Consider the following 18,714-nt stretch of genomic DNA (forward strand, 5'->3'; position numbering starts at 1 on the left):
AAGTGCAAAGGGGGACAAAGGGGGACATGCATACCCTAGAACCGGAAAGTTAAGAAAAGGAGAAACCTCCATCCAATCCTAGCAGCTGGATAAGACACCCCCAAGTAACACAAATAATCAGAGCATAGATTGAAACAACCCCTACAACCAAGAAAGAGAGGAAGGCGAGATCCAGAGACTAGCCCCAAAGCGAACCATCCTCACACTGCGAGCCCTAACATTGAATTCTGCACTCTACACAGCAACAACATGCCAACAGACAATTGCTGTAATGGGCACAGAAAAAGCTAAAAAAGTGGCCAATCAAAGCACAATGGAACAATATACAACCACCACCCTCCCTCCGCCAATGGAACCAAGCAGGTCTGATGATACACAAAATCCTGAAGAAAACCCATCCCTAAGAGATGTGATGAACGCCATTTCCAACTCGTGAACCTCTATGGAAGTCAAAATGGACGGCATCTCCACAGAAGTCTCTCTGCTGCGCCATGATCTTCAGAAGCTCTCGTCCCGTACCGGAGAGGCTGAGACCCGTATATCTGTTGCAGAGGACGAACTGAGAAGTATGGGCCAGCAAATGAATAGAGCACTAGAACGCATCAAGGTACTGGAGGACAGGGTGGAAGAGGGAGAGGGCAGATCAAGGAGGAACAACATTTCCATTCTTGGCCTGCCTGAAAAGGCTGAAGGGGAGAGCATGGAACTTTTCCTAGAGCAATGGCTTGCCGACCTATTTGCTCCCAAGTCCTTGTCGAAACTCTTTTCAATAGAAAGGGCACACAAAGTCCCAACTGGCAAGCCGATACCTGGAGGACAACCGCGAACTGTGGTAGCAAAGATCCTTAACTATAGAGATCGAGATGCGGTGTTACAAATGGCCAGGACAAAGGGTGAGATAACACATAACGGCTCCAGGATAGGCTTCTTCCCAGACTTCACCAGAGAAGTGCAGAAAATGAGGCAATCCTTCGACCCTGTCAAAAAGCGCCTACCGACACTGAATGTGAAATATGGTCTACTGTTCCCAGCACAGCTAAAAGTATACCATAATGGCATGACGATACACTTCACCGACCCTAAAGAAGCATGGACCTGGGCAGAGAGAAATCTGAAGGGAGACTGGGGTCAACGCAAACGACAAGAAGCGAGAAGAAACAGGCCGCGGCTAAATGGACCACCAGAAGGGCCACCCCGCCAAGAAATGGAAGCAATACAGATAGAAGACGAATAAACGCAAAAGTGGATAAATGATGAAAGTATGCAGGGCACAAGATCAAGCGAAAATTGCCTGACACATATAGTAACCAGAAAATGAATGCTGGCGGCCCACAGCCTAGTACGGCACAACCCCCCCCACAGTACCAAGTGCATACTGAGGTGTTCCTAATACCAAAGAGGCTAAAGCACTTAACATTAGTTTGATAGGTTAAACGTTTTGTTCAATGGGCGACAGATGCTTCAGTTGGGGATGGAGTATGGGGAGGGGGAGTTGGGCGTTACACAGGTATTCAGTTGGCACTTGGTTCAGCAGGGCTACATCAATCACAGAATACACGAAGATTGCGAGAGGCGGCCACCTGCATATAGAACTAAACCCAAAGATTAATGGCCACGACTGGAAATAATACAAAGAAACTCACCTTCATGACATGGAATGTGAATGGCCTGGGAAACAGCATAAAGTGCAGGCTAGTAATACAATATATAAATCGGCACGATCCAGATATAGTGTTGCTCACCGAAACGCATCTGGCAGGCACAAACTGCCAATTTTTCACCAAGTATAGGACGGTAATCCACGCAGGCTTCTCCATGGTCTCGAGGGGAGTGCTAATAATGATAAACAAAAGAACCCCTATCGACATAGCTAACGTAACCCAAGGCCCGGGAGGCAGATTTGTTTTCATGCAAGGCACACTGTGGAACCAAACCATAGCCATGTTGGCGGTCTATTCACCCCCAGCACTCATGACAGCCTTAATTGAAGATATTAAACCGATTATAGTTAACAACTCAGCAGATACACTGATAATGGGCGGAGACTTCAATGAGGTGATTAACATTATTGAAAATCGCACACATATAAGGGGGAGAAACCCGGCACTACCAACCAAGCTTGCTACTTTTACGTCAGCACTGGGCCTGAAGGATGCATGGAGTGACCTTCATCTAGCGGAGAGACAATTCTCGTTTCACTCCGGCGCACACTCGTCGATGTCTAGATTAGACGATTTCTTTCTACCCAGTGAAAACATACACAAGGTAATGGATGCAACTCTACATCCCCGAGGGATATCCGATCACTCCCCACTCACGATGCTGCTCGAGACAGAGACCTCAGCCTCCGTCTAGGTGGCGATAGAATGCATACTATCTAGGATTTCCGGAACTAACAGAGAAGATCCAGGAAGCGACCGCAACATACTTCGAACTAAATCAAGACTCAGTGGGTGACACGGAGATAGTATGGGAAGCATATAAGGAAACTCTGAGAGGCGAAATACTGAGCTGGACAACCGCACACAAAAAACACATAAGCAAGACGTTGACGATGCAGAAGCAGAGGTGAAATGTGCCGAGGCGAAATACACAAGCACGGGAGCAGAGGAAGACAACACATCCCTGCAAGTGGCGCAAAAGAAACTACATAACGTCGCTCTGACCTGTGCGAAACAGGCACATAGAATCATGCGCGCCAGACTATACGAGATGGGAGACAAGGCCAGCATGGTTGGAAAGAAGAGAGGAGGGTCACCTTCAAGTCCGCCGTATAAGCATCACAAACACAGAATGGGCCTCAACTGACTCTGGCATTGCGGAGGCCTTCGCAACATACTATGAGAAGCTATATGCCCCGTCGACGACCTCAATGGATCCTAGTATATTGGATACACTAACCATCCTATCCCATCACTAAACGAAACACAGAGAACAAAACTGGAAGTCGAAATAACGGAGGAGGAACTGGCAACAGCCATTTCTCAGCTCCAAAATGGGAAAACCCCGGGGCCCAATGGTTTCCCAGTGGAAGTATGAAAGAAAGTTGGCACCAGAGAGGTGGCGCCTCACATGCTAAAAATGTTCCTGCACGCAAAGGAAAAAGGAATCCTCCCGCCGGATCTAAGGAAGGCCAGTATAGTGGTAATACACAAGGAAGGCAAACCACCAGATGCATGCAGCTCCCACCGACCGATCTCTCTCATAAATACAGAGGCCAAAATACTGGCAAAAATACTGGCCAACAGGCTACAAACAGTGATACCCTCTCTGGTCCACCCGGACCAATGCGGCTTCATGCCACAGAGATCCACACAAATGAATATCCATAGACTTCAAGCTGCCATTGAAAGAGCACCATCCCTACAGGACCCACTGGCACTCCTCACCATTGATTTTGAGAAAGCCTTTGATTCGGTCCACTGGGAGGCCCTATGGCTCATAATCGGTAGAATGGGATTCGGAGTCCACTTCACAAACTGGGTCAAACTCCCGACAGCAGAAATCAGAGTAAATGGCTGGTCCTCACGCACCATAAAGCTGGGGAAAGGAACCAGACAGGGTTGCCCCCTCTCTGCGATGCTATTCGCACTAGCAATTGAACCACTAGCGATAATGGTGAGTGTCCCAGGCTTATAGGGGGTTTCACTGGGCACAGAACCGGGAGGACAAAGTGTCCCTATATGCGGACGACCTTCTGATCTACCTAAGCGACCCAGCAGTCTCATGTCCCATCGTTACGAATATATTAAACACCTATGGGATCTTTAGCGGGCTAAGGATTAACTATAACAAATCCTTGTTATTTCCGATCAAGGGTCTTGACGTAGCGGCTCTAGACAATTGCCCATATAAAACCGAGAAAGAGCAGTTCCGGTATCTTGGGATACAGATCACGACAGATCTCACAGAATATGCAGAGAAAAACCTCCATCCAATAAGGGATAGATTTGTGAACGATGTCGAGCACTGGATGACCCTTCCGCTCACCCTGCTCGGGTGAGCTGCCCTGTTCAAGATGCTGGCCCTATCCCGGTTTCTATACATCCTTCAGAATACACCATTATATATACCAAAAATAGAATTCCGCAAACTAGATGAGACACTTAGGAAACTGTTATAGGGGAGGAGGGTATCCTCGAATCGCACTGAAAACCCTACTGCGCTCAGTATGGGAGGGAGGAATTGGACTTCCTCACATACAAACATACTATTGGGCAGCCCAAATGTCAGTAGTAAATGACATCCTACACAACGACCCAGCACTACCACACAACAGAGCAGATACTCAGACAGAGCAGGGGATCACTCCAATAGAAAGTCTCTATCAAAAGAAAACACGCCCATTCCCATCCACAATGGCTGCTCGGAGAACACAGATCTGGATAGACGAACACAGATACCTGGGATGGGAAGGGAAGGTAACCCTGAAACAACCTCTATGGCGTAACAAGCATCTTCCAGAACTTCGAGAACTCCCCAAATGGGCGGCCTGGGAAGAGACTGGGATAGAAAGGAACGGAGAAATAAAGACATTCCAAGCCCTAAGTGACGAATACAGTCTTCCCACCACAGAACACTTCCACTACAGGCAAATGAGACACACACTCGCCACAAGTGAGGTAGACTTCCCTAATGTACAAGAGTGCTCCCTGATCGAGAGGAACATAGTGATGGAGCGTATTGACCACAAAATAACCTCTACAATGTACAATGCAATCAGCTCATTTGCTACAACAGAACTCACAGAGCTTAAAGAGAAATGGGAAAGAGACGTGGGCCCATTTCAACCAGAGGACTGGACTACAGCTCGCATGTACCCCAAGGAGACCGCAATCTCAGCTAGAATCTGACTGATCCAATTAAAAATCCTGCATAGGATATACTATCCTAGAGAGGCCTTGCACCAGTGGGGAAGAGCGACGGATCCCAACTGCCTTCGATGTCACCAAAAAAGGGAGACCTTCGTCCACATCCTATGGGAATGCCCACAAATACAGGACTTTTGTCAGAAATGCTTCGACAGACTATCAACCGTGATTGGCCGTGAGATACCAATGGACCCCAAACTTCTAATACTGGGGATAGATGCAGATATAGAGTTATCCCGATTTGAAAAACTCATGTTCGCGACATTCACAGGCCTTGCAAAAAGGAATCTAGCTCAACTGTGGGGCTCGGCCTCACCCCCACAATACGAGAAGTGGGTAACGGATGTAGACATGTGTGTGCCAATGGAAACGAGAGTGTATACCACAAGCGGGTGCCCAGGGAAAGTGAGCAAGATATGGCATAGATGGGAAGACAACTTCAGGCATGTAGAAAAGAGCCTAAAGCCAGTTGAACCGCTGAAAAATAACTAATCCAGACGAACTAGAGGAGCCCAAAGAATCCTCAGGCGTAACAGTTTTTACAGCATGTGTGAAGAGAGCCAAGAAGAAGTGTATACCTGTGTGTTTGAAAGTATTGATTAAGTGTTAATGTGTTTGTGTTTTGTTTGTACCTACAAAATAATAAAATATTTTATTTCAATAAAATATTTTATTTTTTTTAAAAAATAGCTGTCGCAATTGATGGAAAAATCACTAACCACATTGTACTGAAGCCTGATGAAGAGCAATCTGATTGCACACCTTATCGTCCCATCTCCCTTCTTAATTGTGGTGCCAAGATGTATCAAAAGTACTGCAGTGGAAATTCAACCAGCTTTGTGAGGATGCACAGGTGGCTTACTTAGGAGTTGATTGGTCCCACCAACTCAAGGGGAGAAGTCGTCATTGCAGGGCTTCTCTAGTCTAGACGAATTTGGAGCTTCAGCACAGCAGCAGGGCTTCACCGGGCAAACCAACTGTCCAGGAGTTGCAGCAGACGTCTCTTCCAAGTTCTTCTTCGGCTTCCTTAGTCCAGTGATCGATTCTGCCTTCCAAGCCAAAAAGCCTTGCCTTTTATGCAGGTTTCTCCCATTCATTCCAGCCTAGCTGTCAGTCACCCAGCAGAGTGGCTGTCCTTGCTGGACAGCCAACCAGCCAATCACCTAGGAGTGCATTCCTGTCTCCTAGGAGAGTAAGCACAGGGAGTTTCGGGCACCTCCCTCGCTTCCTGCCTCCGCCAGACACCCTGGAGCCAGAGGCGTGCTTCACTCATGAATCCCGCCAAAGACAAAACGAACAACGGGACCAAACCAGGTTTGGCACGCAGAGTAAATCTCAAGAAGGAGCTTTCCACAAAGAAACAGCGAAAAAAGACTACCGGGGCCATTTTGACAAAAAACGGCACTCTTGGGTGCTTTACTCTAGCTGCGAACGCAGCCCGTGATAAAAGCACACCGCAGTAGTTAAAAGTACACCACTGCCACCAGCCATTCATCAAGGAAAGGGTAACATAAACATGTTGTATGAGAAACTAGACAAAGGGGATACTGAGTAACCCCTCAAGCACCCTATTGTAAGATAGTGTGTGCTGGGTCTAGAAAGTTACAAATGTGAGTAAAGTCAATTTCACTTTACTGCTCTTGGAAACAGTAGTTTATCCAAGAGAAGGTATTTTAACCGTTGGGAAATCTAAAAAAAACTTTTCTGTGCCACTGCACTGAAGGTGCTGTGTGACAAAATGTAAAGATGATGCCTATGGAGTTTGTCAGACTCCACAACCAAAAGAAACCCAGAATACAAATTACATTAAAAATACATACGAGTGGGGGAAAAAGGGCCGCGCTCTTTCCAGGTTAAAAATTAAAAGTCCTAAAATCCAGTAAAGTTGCTGCGGGTCTCTAAGCTAGAGAGGTATTAGCACATTTCTGAGAATTCTCCCTAAGAGCCAAGCACCGCAAATCCATTTCCTTTGGGCTTGCCGCGCAAGCGGGGTTGCGCAAAGGGCAGGGCGCAATCAACCTCACCACGTGCCTCAATCTCCAGCCATCGATCCAGCTCCTCCTCAAAGAGGAAATCAGCCAACCCGACTAAGCTGCGGGAGAAGCCAGAGAAGCCTAGGGTGCAAGAAAAGGCAACCAACTTGCCTAAGAAGGCCCAAGTGGCGCAATAAAAATTGGAGTCAACGATCAAGATGGTGGAGGCTGCTCTCACAAATGCCAAAGGGACTGAATTGGTGAAAGTAGCCCCGACTACGCCCAGAGTATCCCTACCCCCGAGGTGGGAGGCCACAGTCGGGGCAGTGGAGAGGACACCGGAAAAGAGGACGTCGATCGCTTAGCCCCAATCCGACCCCTCAGGATGCAAAAAAGGGGGCGGGGCGCGAGGAGTCCTCGGGACAGGTTTTACTCCAAGGGGTGGATGTTTCTTCCTCGGACGAGGAAGACCAGGAGTCCATATGCATGATCGATGAGGATGTGGGGGATGACAGAAACGCAGACAGGGACGATGGTAGAAATGCTGACGGCGCAGGGCCTAGTAGGCCTACTACTCCGACTCCGCCGAGAGATGTGTATCGTTGGACATCCTTTCGACTCTGCACACATTGGTGTTGGAAAATTCAGAAAAGGATGCCCTGTGACCCCGGATCAGCCTCTGGCGAAAAGGAGGAAGCGCCAGCCAACGCTGCAGCATCAGCCTCCACACCCGCACCACGTGCCTTCCACACAGCCACGACAGATGACATTGTCGCAGCGGGCGGATCGCCGCAACAGACGGCGTCCCCACCGGATGAGGTGGGGTTGTTTCATGCTATGGTTGCCAGAGCATCCAAGCTCTTCCAGCTGACAACCATGGAGACCAAAAAGGAAGACTTGCTATGCCAGAAGCGCAAGGTCAAAAGTAAGATCATCATGACGGTGCCCTTCCTGGAAGACTTTTGGGAGGAGCGCCTGGCTCTGAAGAATCATGCCACGGCCCCATCCAAGCGGGATAGGCTGGAGAAAAAGTACCAGGTGTTGGAGTTCGCACAGTTGCAGCCGTCGCCGAACTCTGTTGTGTCAGCAGCTGCGAGGAAGAGATCTAACCCCTTGTCTTCGCCCTCCGTCTCTCTGGACAGCGAGGGGAAGAAGTTGGACACCATGGGGAGAAGAGTAATCTACTCCGCGGCTTTGAAGGTCAAGGCGACCAAGGCACTGGCAATCCTGGCTAGCTACGACGGGGAACTGTGGTACAAACAGGCCCCGATTCTGGAGTTTCTACCCGACGACAAGCGTGTGGAGGCGATCTCCCTCCTCCAAGAAGGGGAAGTGGCATCGGACCATGCCATAACAGTGGCCCTGGACTTCGCTGTCACAGGTTTCCGACAGATTGGGAGCATTGTCTGGCTTCACTGTCGGGGCTGGCTAAAGGCTACCAATTTCAACTAGGAGGTCCAAATGAGGGTACTGGATATGCCCTTAGATGGAGACAATCTCTCCAGGAAGGCTGTTGACGAGTCCTTACAGGCCATCAGGACTGATACGAAGATGGCTCGTGCCCTGGGCACTCAAACAGCACCACTCTTTCTTTCCTGCCTCTGGCGGAAAGTAGGCAGATTGATGAAGGGTTTCGGTGGAGGTTCCTCGTCATACCCTCAGCCCTCCTGGTCCATGACTAAAGAGGCTTACAGAGCTATTCCAAGACTTTCGGTGGAGGTGGCCCGTGCGGTCGTCGCCCCCATGGCGGAACGCAGGCGAAGAAGCAGGACTTAAACAGCCAGGACATTGGGCCCCAACCGATGCACCCCGGTGGGAGGCCCCGTTGGCAGGATTCGTCAACGAGTCGAAGAAGCTCTGCACCGACAAATAGGTGCTGGATGCTCTCGCCCACGGACATGCACTCTAGTTTCAGCAAAAGTGCCTGCATATCCCTCCAATGACCCGGCAGGAGCAGCACATCCCTCAGCTCCTGCAGGAGGTACGGGCCATGCTAAGAAAAGGGGCGATAGAGCTAGTTCCTAGACTATTCCAGTGTTCCGGGGTCTACTCCAGATACTTCTTTGTCAAGAAGAAGACCGGGGGCTGGAGGCCCATTCTAGACCTGCAGCGTCTCAATAAGTACCCCAAGTCCCAAAAATTCAGGATGGTCACGCTGGAGCACATGCTCGCCAACTGGAGTAAGGAGACATCTTGACGTTGTTGGATCTGGAGGACGCATACTGCCACGTCCCCATTCACAGGAAGCATCGGAAGTTCCTGCGCTTCATAGTGCAGGGAAGACACTACCAATTCAAGGCCCTCCCTTTCGGCCTGAAGTCGGTGCCCAGGGTGTTCGTAGGGTGTTTACGAAGTCCTGGCACCAGTGGCGGCCCATCTACATCTACAGGGGATACACGTGTACCCGTACCATGACGACTGGCTCAACACATGCTCAGCCAACTGGATAAAGGAGACCTCTTGACGTTGTTGGACCTGGAGGATGCCTATTTCCACATCCCCTTTCACAAGAAACATCAAAAGTTTCTACGTTTTGTGGTGCCGAAGGGGCTACCTTTTGGCATGACGTCGGCCCTCAGGGTGTTCACGAAGTGCCTGCCTCCGGTGGCGGCCCTACTGCGTCTACAGGGCATGCACGTGTACCTGTACGACTGGTTGATTCATGCCCATTCTAGGGAGCTGGCCGACTGGCACACAGAGAGGACCGTCCGGCTGCTGACAGATCTGGGGTTCTCGGTCATTTATCCAAAGTCCTGCTTTACACCATTGTGGAATGCACTGTTCCTGGGATCCAGGCTCAATACGGTCGCCTGCCCGGCGTCGCCCTCTGGTGGAGAGGGTAGCAGCCATACCGGGGAAGGTGCAATGGCTGTTGTCACTGAAGGACGCCACTGTGAGGATCATCAAGTCGCTGCTCGGCATGATGTCGTTGTGCATCTACCTTATCCGGCTCTGCAGGCTACGGATGCAACTTCCTGGACGCTCGCTGGATATGAGTGTCTGGAAGCTTTGCACACAAGATCCCTCTCGATGAGGATTGCCGTCGGGCGAAAAGGTGGTAGGGCGTCCACTCCGTCGCCCGGGGCACATGGTTTCAAAACCCCCCATACCAGGAGATTGTCACCACAGATGCTTCCCTGGAGGGCTGGGGAGCCCACACTGGACGTCTGTACGCCAGAGGCCTGTGGCTGCTGGAGGAGAAGGATCTCCACATCAATATCCTGCAGCTGCAGGCAGTGTTCTGGGCCCTCAAGTCATTCCTTCCGTCCCTGAAGGGCAAAGTGATTTGGTTCTTCACAGACAACGCCACCACAATGTTTTACATTGGAAACTAAGGAGGACCCGATCCCCAGCGCTCTCCAGAGAGTCGCAGGACTTGTGGCACTGGGCCGTCGACCAAGAGATGTTCCTCATCCCTTTTCACCTGGCGGGAGTCAAGAACACCATCGCTGACTCCCTCAGCAGGGAGCTGCGCTCATGCCACGAGTGGGGGGGGGACTTCGGCAGGATCAGGTGGACCGCCTCTTCCTCAAGTGGGGCAGACCCCAGATCGATCTGTTTGCGACAGCAGTGAATTCCAAATGCCAGAAATGTGCCAGCAGGTTCCACCAGCCGAGGAGCATGGGGGACGCATTCTCCTTCCCCGTGGGAAGGCCTGTTCCTATACGCGTTGCCTCTGGTGCTGCGAGTCATCCATCAACTCAAACAGGATGATGCTCGTCGGACCGGCGTGGCCGAGGCAGATTTGGTACTCTGACCTTCTCAGCCTGTTAATGATTCTTCCAGTCAAGCTGCCAGTGGTCGCGGATCTGCTCACCAGAGAAGGAGGCGCAATCCTGCATCACGATCCAGGATCGCTGAATGTTAGGTTTTGGCTCCTACAGCCCTAGAGTTCGGAGGGTAAGAGTTGCCGGCGGATTGCAAGGACTTCCTTGCCAAGGCCAGAGCATCATCGACTCTTAAATGCTACGGGCATAAGTGCAAGCATTTTGCTACGTGGTGCCGGTCACAGAATATCAACCCTCTGAAGGTCACAGCCCTGCAGATTCTTCCATACTTGTTGTCCTTGGCCAAGGCGGGGATGGCGCACACCTTTTATCAAGGTGCATATGGCGGCTATCTCCTGCTACACCAGGTCTCCAGGATGAGCTTCTCTTTGGTCCCACCGTCTAGTCAAGGAGTTCCTCAAAGGACTGTTTCGATGTTTCCCGCCGGTGAAAGCTCCTGCCCCGGCATGGGAACTCAATATGGTGCTGACGAGGCTCATGGGGGCCGCCTTCGAGCCTATCCTTCAGGCCCCTCTCAAGTTCCTCTCATGGAAAACTGCTTTCCTTGTGGCCATCACCTCTGCCAGGAGGGTGGGTCAGATCCAGGCCCTATCTGGCAAACAGCCATATCTGACTTTTCATGAATCGAGGGTGGTGCTACGGACGTGCCCCTCCTTCATGCCAGAGGTTCCGTTGCAATTCCACCTCAACGAGCCTTTGGTGTTGCCTGCGTTCTTTCTGAATCCTTCGTCACCTGCTGAAAGGACTTTGCACTCGCTGGACGTTGCTCATGCTCTGAAGTTCTAGTTTTCAGAAGACGTCTCAACTGTTCATGAACTTTGGTCATGTGAACCATGGGATGGCCTTGTCCAAGGCTTCCATCTCAAGGTGGCTCTCCGGCTGCATCACACACTGTCATTGGTTGGCGAACCGTCCGCTGCCCCGGCCGTCTGGTAGCTCATTCCACCCGAGAGATTGCGGCAACTATGGCGTTCCTGTGTGCCCCTGCTTGACATGTGCAGGGTTGCTACATGGAAGTCCACGCACACCTTTACGAGATTCTACTGCATTCGACAGGGATTCCCGAGAGGAGTCCAGGGTCAGACAAGCAGTGCTATGCAACCTGTTCGCTTGAAGATGAGTCTGTTCTGGAGGTAAGAGTAATTGCTTCTGTTGAGCCTTGCCACCTCTGGTGGTTGTGTAATGTTGTACTGCTATGTATTCTTTATTGATGAGCTTGTGAATCCATGCCAACTGTTGTTCTTCAGCATGGGTCTGGCATGGATTCACATGCAAACCCTCCCTCCTGCCCCTCTGCAGCTCTTCTTGGTCATAGTGCCACTTTACATGCTTTCCAAATCTGAAGATGGCTGCCAGAGGAGGTGCTTGGGGAGAGAGAGCAGCCATTTGCTGGGGGCAGTATGACCCAGGGTGCAGTGATTGCTTTAGAGTAGAAATATAGTTTTTGTGAAAGTGAAACTGTTTTTTCTTTTACCAAGGATTCCCGGCCTGACGACGGGGAATATTCATGAGCATCTGAATCCATGCCAGACCCATGCTGGAGAATAATAGTTACAGGTAAGTAACTTGTTCCTTCCTACAACCCTCTCTGCCTCCTAAGATAAGCCTGGCTGCTCTGTCTAGGCTACCAAATACTCTGGTGGTACAGCCTTATGCTAAGAGTGGAGTTTTGTACTGTCTGTCGTGTAGCTTTACTAAGCCCTTAGTTAGACTTCCGTCCCAACATATCCTCACAATTTCATTAGTTTTCTTTGAGGTAGGGAAACCCATCTTAGAGGGATAGAAGGGCATTTTTCCAACCCTTTCATGATGAATAAATGTTTCAGCCCAGAAATATGCCACCTTTGTGTAGGAGCCTTACTTCTGAAGCTTTACAGTGCCTAAAGACTAGCTGGTGGTAGCAATTACCATTTTTGCAGTATTTGTAGTGTACAGAGTCGCTTTCACTGTGTTTGACTACTAAACCTGGCTAGTGCCCTAAAATAGCTGTGCCACAAGATATTTTTTTATTCTTTGCCCATTTTGTTGTTCGGCTTTCTTCCTACCTTCTCAGGTCAGAAAATCCCTTGCATGGTCCTGCATTTGCCCAGTAAAGCTGCTGCTTTCGCGGCCTATTACTGGGTTGGTGTGTGTGGACCCAGAATGTGGTTGGGAGTGTATGGTCCCACTCCACATCTGGGGCGCCACAGAGTCTAGGTGTGGGGCATGAGTAAAACCCACAGTGGTCCTTGATTGGGCTATTGGTGGGTTTGGACTTGCTTCCAGTCAGGATTTAGGATAAGAGGGCTCCTGCAGCAATTTCTGCTTCAGTGTTGGAGCCAATTATCCTGTGTTGAAGAACAGTCGGCTGAAGATCCATGGACATCTCTTGAAGAGGCCAGGCATCCCTTCCTGTGTTTGGCCCGGTGAAGCCCTGCTGGACTACCTGATGTGCGAAGGTCCTCCATGTTGCTTCAACCCTTGGATTGGTGGTTCCAACCCGTCCCGATGCATTCTTGGAGATCAAGCCGTACTGAACTGGCTGAAGTTTCCATGAACCACCCGGTGGACTGACCAGCTCTTCAGTAGGCTACCTCGGTAGAATTGTTGCTGTTCTGTGTTCACCCCCGGAACTTCAGCAGTTGCCAGCTTGTGGGATAAGTCGCCTTGCTGTCGAATTTCAGTGTCCCAGCATCAAGGGATCTTGCTAATGCTGTTGCCCATGTGCGGTAGCTGTCGCTGGAACTCTCGTTCCCCCCGCCTGGCAAAGTGTTCTGAAACGGTCTGCATTGGTGTCTCCTGGAACCGACTGGAAGAATCATTGCACCTGCAGCTCCTGGGCACCTCTCACTGGAAGCAAAGAAGGGAAAACCTACCTCCAGCAATTTCCCCTGTCAACCCATCTAGTCATCTGGGAAAATTAAAGTCAGAAGGGAAAAGTAATTGCTAAACAGTTACCTCCTTAGAGTAAAGCTGGTGTTCCATTACATTGCTTTTTGATCATCGGATCTAAAAGCTTTCATCTAAAAGATAGTTTTATAATTTGTCTGACCACTGTAAAGGTGCAGAAGTACGAGTCTGATACAGTGGTGGTATGCTTGTTATCAAAGACTTTTATCATAGAGATAAAGAAAAGGGACAACTTATCTTGCCCCGTTTATATGACCAGTTGCCCTACCTCAACTAAAACACTAAGAACTCTGTCATGATGTCTCGTTAAATAAGTCCACCGTCCTGTATCCAAACCTATTTCAGTCCCTTACGCTTAATAACTAAGGAAATACTGGGTGTCTAGTTGATCCGAAAGGAGGCTTCTCTTGCTCTGCATTCAGACGTTTAAAGATCAGTAATTGTATTGTTTATTCATTTATATGGCGCTCCCAACCCTGAGGTATCTGTGCCACAGTTCACAGATATCCATTCCCAAACATAGTTTTAAGTCTGGTTCAGTATCCTACCAGACTTGCTTTTCTTCAACAAACATACTTTACTTGCATCAAAAAGGGGAGAGTGTGAGTCTTTTCCCTTGTTTCTTCGTTCAAAACAACTGGAGTGCCAAGTCTGGTGCACTATCCTGCCAGACTTGACAATTATTGAACTAAGGGTTCCAGCAAAGGTCTTTCTCTTTCACATGAGTCCCAGATCCCTCTGGGTTGTTTTGGGTTTTCCCTGACTTGTTTAACAACTCTTCTCTCGCTTCTGTGTGGGTCCCAGACCCCCTTTACACTCTATTGTGCTCTCCCCGATTTGTTATGGGCTTCCGCGCCTTGACCATATTCCTTCTCCCTTATAAGAGTCCCAGCCCCTTGTGCTTGGCTTTTGTGGGCATTGTCTAACTTTATATTGATCCCAGACACTTGTGTATTGCTTTCGCAGGTTCTCTATCCCAACTTCTCTCACTAACCTACTAAACACACCTGGTGTACTCGCCTTCCAGGTACCGTTGCACATCTGCTAGTTTATGCAGTCTGTTTCAATCTCTGTTTGGCTTTCTCTGGGTTCTCAACCAATCTACTTTGGCTTTGCCTCTTTGGTTCACTTGGGTCCCAGAACCCTATGTATTGACTTCCCAGGACACTTGGTGTACTCTCCTGGCAAGTGTCTACGGAGGGGCATATGTCAGTGTTTTTATATTTAGGTTGGGAGCCTAGACCTGTATTTTATCTTCTGCTTTAATTCGTATTGGGTGCCTGACCCTCTTTAGGCTCCCCTTGCTCGGTTCCCAGCCCTTCTCATGGACCCAGGCAGCACCTGACCTTGCTTTCGGGCTCTTGCTGCGTGGCATCCTCTTCTGCTTCTCCAACCTCTGCTCCTTCTCTCTCCACTCTGGTTATGGTCTGTGTCTCTGCTTCAGTGTGTCAGGCTGTGCGGCTTGCCTCCAGGAAGCATCCCAACTATTTTGTGGACTTGGCTACAAGTGGTAATACAAGTTCACCTTTGGTACAAACCTGTACTACACTGTTAAAGTGGTAGCAGTAGCGGAGTAGCCAGACTTATCTCAAGAGTAAATGAGCAGTAGCAGAGATTACACAAAGGGACCACAATTACTGTGACTCAAGCAAACACTGACTCAAGGTTTCAGGTAAAACAATAGAAGTACATTTATTTTAAACTATCTGTTATAAAACACTTCACTTCTATAAATTCGAAACCACACGTAAAATACACTACACACAATCGGTTCCACTTGTTTCAGTAAATTCAAGGTAAGTACATTAGGATTTGACAGACAGGTGTTGCGATACTAACGCGTGCTCGTGGATAGAAATGCTCACAAAGTTAAACACACTTTGTACTTTAGAAATTTCAAACAAGGGAAAAGTGAGAGAAAATCAAAGACAATGCTTTTTCAAGGCAAGGAGACTTGAGGATTTGTTCAAAGATGCACATTAAAGTCAATAGGCCTGCGCCAGTGTCAATGGAGCAGATGCTCAGTTGCCGAGGATCACACATTGAACAGTTCGAGATTCGAGATGCCAAGAGTTCGTAAAGATTGTCAAATGGAAGGAAAAGTTAAAAGAAGGAGGGAAGAAAGAACAAATCTTCGTGGAGGAAAAGGGTTCACCCCGATTCCGGCTGGTCAGACGGAGAGAATGACCAAGTGCACAGTACCTTATTCCGTTGGAGAAAAGCTGGTGCCACGGCAGTTGTTCCTGGTAGTTCCTGCAGACTCACGGTTCCTGCGGCTTCAGTCTTGGGGACAAGGACGTCTGGAGCGATCTGCACTACCCAGGGATGAGGCCAGCAGCAGCGAAAAAGACAACAATGAATAAAAGGTGTGCTCCTTTTAATCAGGAGAGGGCTATCCGGACCACTACAGCACATCAGTGATTTCGACCCAGGAGAGGATTCTCTGACTGAAGAAAAGACCAGCTGGTTGATCCCACCAGGCTCAAGGGAAGAAGACTCTGGACTGGATCTTCTCTGGTCGTTGAAGGGTAGATAGCTCAGGACTGCAGCAGGGCTTCACCGGGACTCTGGTTTGTAGCAGCTGTCTTCTTCTCCGCTTCCCTTTGGTTCCTTGCAGTTCCAGTGGCGACTCTGACTTCTAGCCCAAGAGTCCTGCCTTTTATGCCAAAATCTCCCATTCACACAGCCTGGTTGTCAATCACTCAACAGGGACAACCAGCTGGTCACCCATCCCGGACAACCAACCTGGCCAATCAACACAAAGAGCGACTTGGGTCTCCAAGGAGACCCTGTGCAGGGGGTGACTACACCCTTCCCTCACATTCAGCCCACCTAGACACCCAGACGCCAAAGGAGGGCTTCTGGTGAGAAACCCGCCAAAGGTCGGTGAACAAAGAAGGCAAACCTGGTTTGCCGCGCAAAGAAAGACCTAAGAAGGATGTTAACAAAAAGAAATGGTGATTAAACCCAACCGGAGCAGGAATAAAAAGTATTTGGGCTAGCGGGTTTAAATTTCGAGGCTACTAAAATAGCCTAAAACAATACCACGTTAGGTAATATAATCACGGTAGGAAAATTAGGGTAGATACCACTGTCACCAGCCAAGTCTTAATGTTAAGGGAGCAAAACAATGCTCCAAGAGGCACAGATAAAAAGGGCTAGGAATTAACCCTTTCCAATACTCCATGTAAGATGGGGTGTACTGGATCTGTGGTTAAATGACTATGTAAAGTTAATGGCAACTTTACCCTTTTCTGGGGGACAGTAGTCAGCCCCAGAAATGGAGTTGGTGGGAAGTCCAAAAGACAACCCTGTGTCGCTGCACTGAAGGTGCTGTGTGACGCATAAAAGAGTGGGGCTACTGAAGTGGTGTACTCCAGAGTCCACAATCACAAAAACAGATGAAATGCACATGGCAAAAAAAAAACACAGGTAAGAGTGGGGGAAAAGCTCACACTCTTACCAAGCGGAAAAAATAAACTCCAGAAATCCAGCAAAGCTGCTGAGGGACTCACTAGGCAAGAGAAATTAGCCATATAATGAGAATTCTCCCTAACACCACCCACTCATCTACTTTGTGAATTACTGTGTATTTTCTCAGGGTTTTGGAGTCACTTTGCTCCTACACTTCAAAGAATTTGTACATGCACTTTTTTGTTTATTTTTTCAACTGAAGTGAAAAATACCATGTTCCATTTTTTTAATAAACAAATTAACTTCTCTTATTTCACAGATGACATGAATTGGAATGCCTTAGAATGGGACAGAGCTGCAGAAGAGCTTACCTGGGAAAGAGTGAGTTACACGATCATACTGCCGTAATTTCTTGTGAAATGTGTTTTTATCTGCACATCTCTGGAATTAAGGTTAACTGCACGTACCTCAAGAGCTATTGATGTCGATATTGTGGTTAGGATGACCCTTTGGCTCTTCTGTGCTTAACTGCCTGTGACTTGTTAAAGGGAATATATTCTGTTTTATTTAAACGTTTATACAGCGCTAGCCTTACCACAGGGCCTTGGAGCACCTTACCAAAGGCTATTGATTCAGGGGTAGTTGCTTGCGGTAGAATTGTTAGTTTGACACTAATGACAGTTCTACCGTATTATCGTTACTGTTGGGCAAAGTTTGAATGCAGTACCCTCTGGCAGGGTCGGACTGGGACAAGAAATGGGCCCGGTCACCCAAAAAAAAGTGGCCCACCCCTTGTCTCACGACCCTTGACCTCTGTCATTTGACCCCCACCCCAAAGTGACATCCCGGGAAGCGATGAAACACATTTCACCCCTTGACAAAACAGGAAGTGGCATCAAATAGCATTGTTCCTAAGTACACTAAATTACTGTGAATCCAAGCAGATGTCCAAGGCCAAATGATAATGATATTGTATAGCATTTACCCTTAAGCTCTTTTTTATAGAACAAATAAGCATACAATATCACCCAACCTGTGTTGGTACCCATTTATCGACCTAAGAAGGATGAAAAGCTTTTTGAAAAAATGAAAAAAAAAGAAATGTTTGAAGAAAAAAAATAATTTTTTTTTTCTTCCAAACCGGCCCAGGCATGGCCAGAAACCGGCCCCCCACTCCCCAGGGTCGATTTCGGCCCGGCCACGGGCCGAAAGGCCGAGGGGCCAATCCAACCCTGCCTTCTGGGAACACTACAAACAACTATGACGGCAGGTATAGGCAACTCAACCTTTGGTATAAGCTTGTATTACACAGTTTTGGTAGCCTGTTGAGCAGCCAGGCTTAACTCAAGTGGGGAAATGTGAGCTGTAGTGGAGTTAGAGGGGCGGAGGGGTCTGGGAGTCTCTCTACCAGCACGAGCACGGCCCATTGACCTGTTTTTGGATGGATGGCCCCAGTGTTGAAAAAGTGATTCCTCCGGTCGTTGACATCGAGCAGATTGGAAAAACAAAGAAGAAAGAGAGAAAGAAGAGATGTCCCATAGTTTAGAACATATAGGACCCGCCTCCAACGTATGTCCAGAAGTGCTCCAGAACCTGCAGGCCCCCATGATGGGGCCTGGAACCGCAGAAAAGACTTTGTTAAAAAACCCAGTGACGGGATTGACAAGAATTACCCCAACTCCGGAATACATCCCAAAGGTAGACGCTCGTCCTAGGACACCACCCTTGAACAGGCGTCTTAGTGAAATTTCTTCTCAGACAGCAAAAGAGTCCCCGTCT

The 18,714-nt window shown here is 48.8% G+C and overlaps 1 protein-coding gene across 1 annotated transcript in view; it reads left to right on the forward strand.

Moving 5' to 3' along the window:
* Window positions 1–18,714, forward strand: part of MARCHF6 (membrane associated ring-CH-type finger 6) — a 2,224,824-nt gene that overhangs the window by 358,160 nt on the left and 1,847,950 nt on the right. Inside the window, exon 8 of the mRNA XM_069613753.1 lies at window positions 17,255–17,316. Coding sequence (XP_069469854.1) covers window positions 17,255–17,316 — 62 coding nt within the window. The remainder of the gene's footprint in view (window positions 1–17,254; window positions 17,317–18,714) is intronic.

This window comes from Ambystoma mexicanum, chromosome 5p (assembly GCF_040938575.1).
Source record: "Ambystoma mexicanum isolate Mex_15411 chromosome 5p, UKY_AmexF1_1, whole genome shotgun sequence".
In the NCBI taxonomy this organism is placed as follows: domain Eukaryota; kingdom Metazoa; phylum Chordata; class Amphibia; order Caudata; family Ambystomatidae; genus Ambystoma; species Ambystoma mexicanum.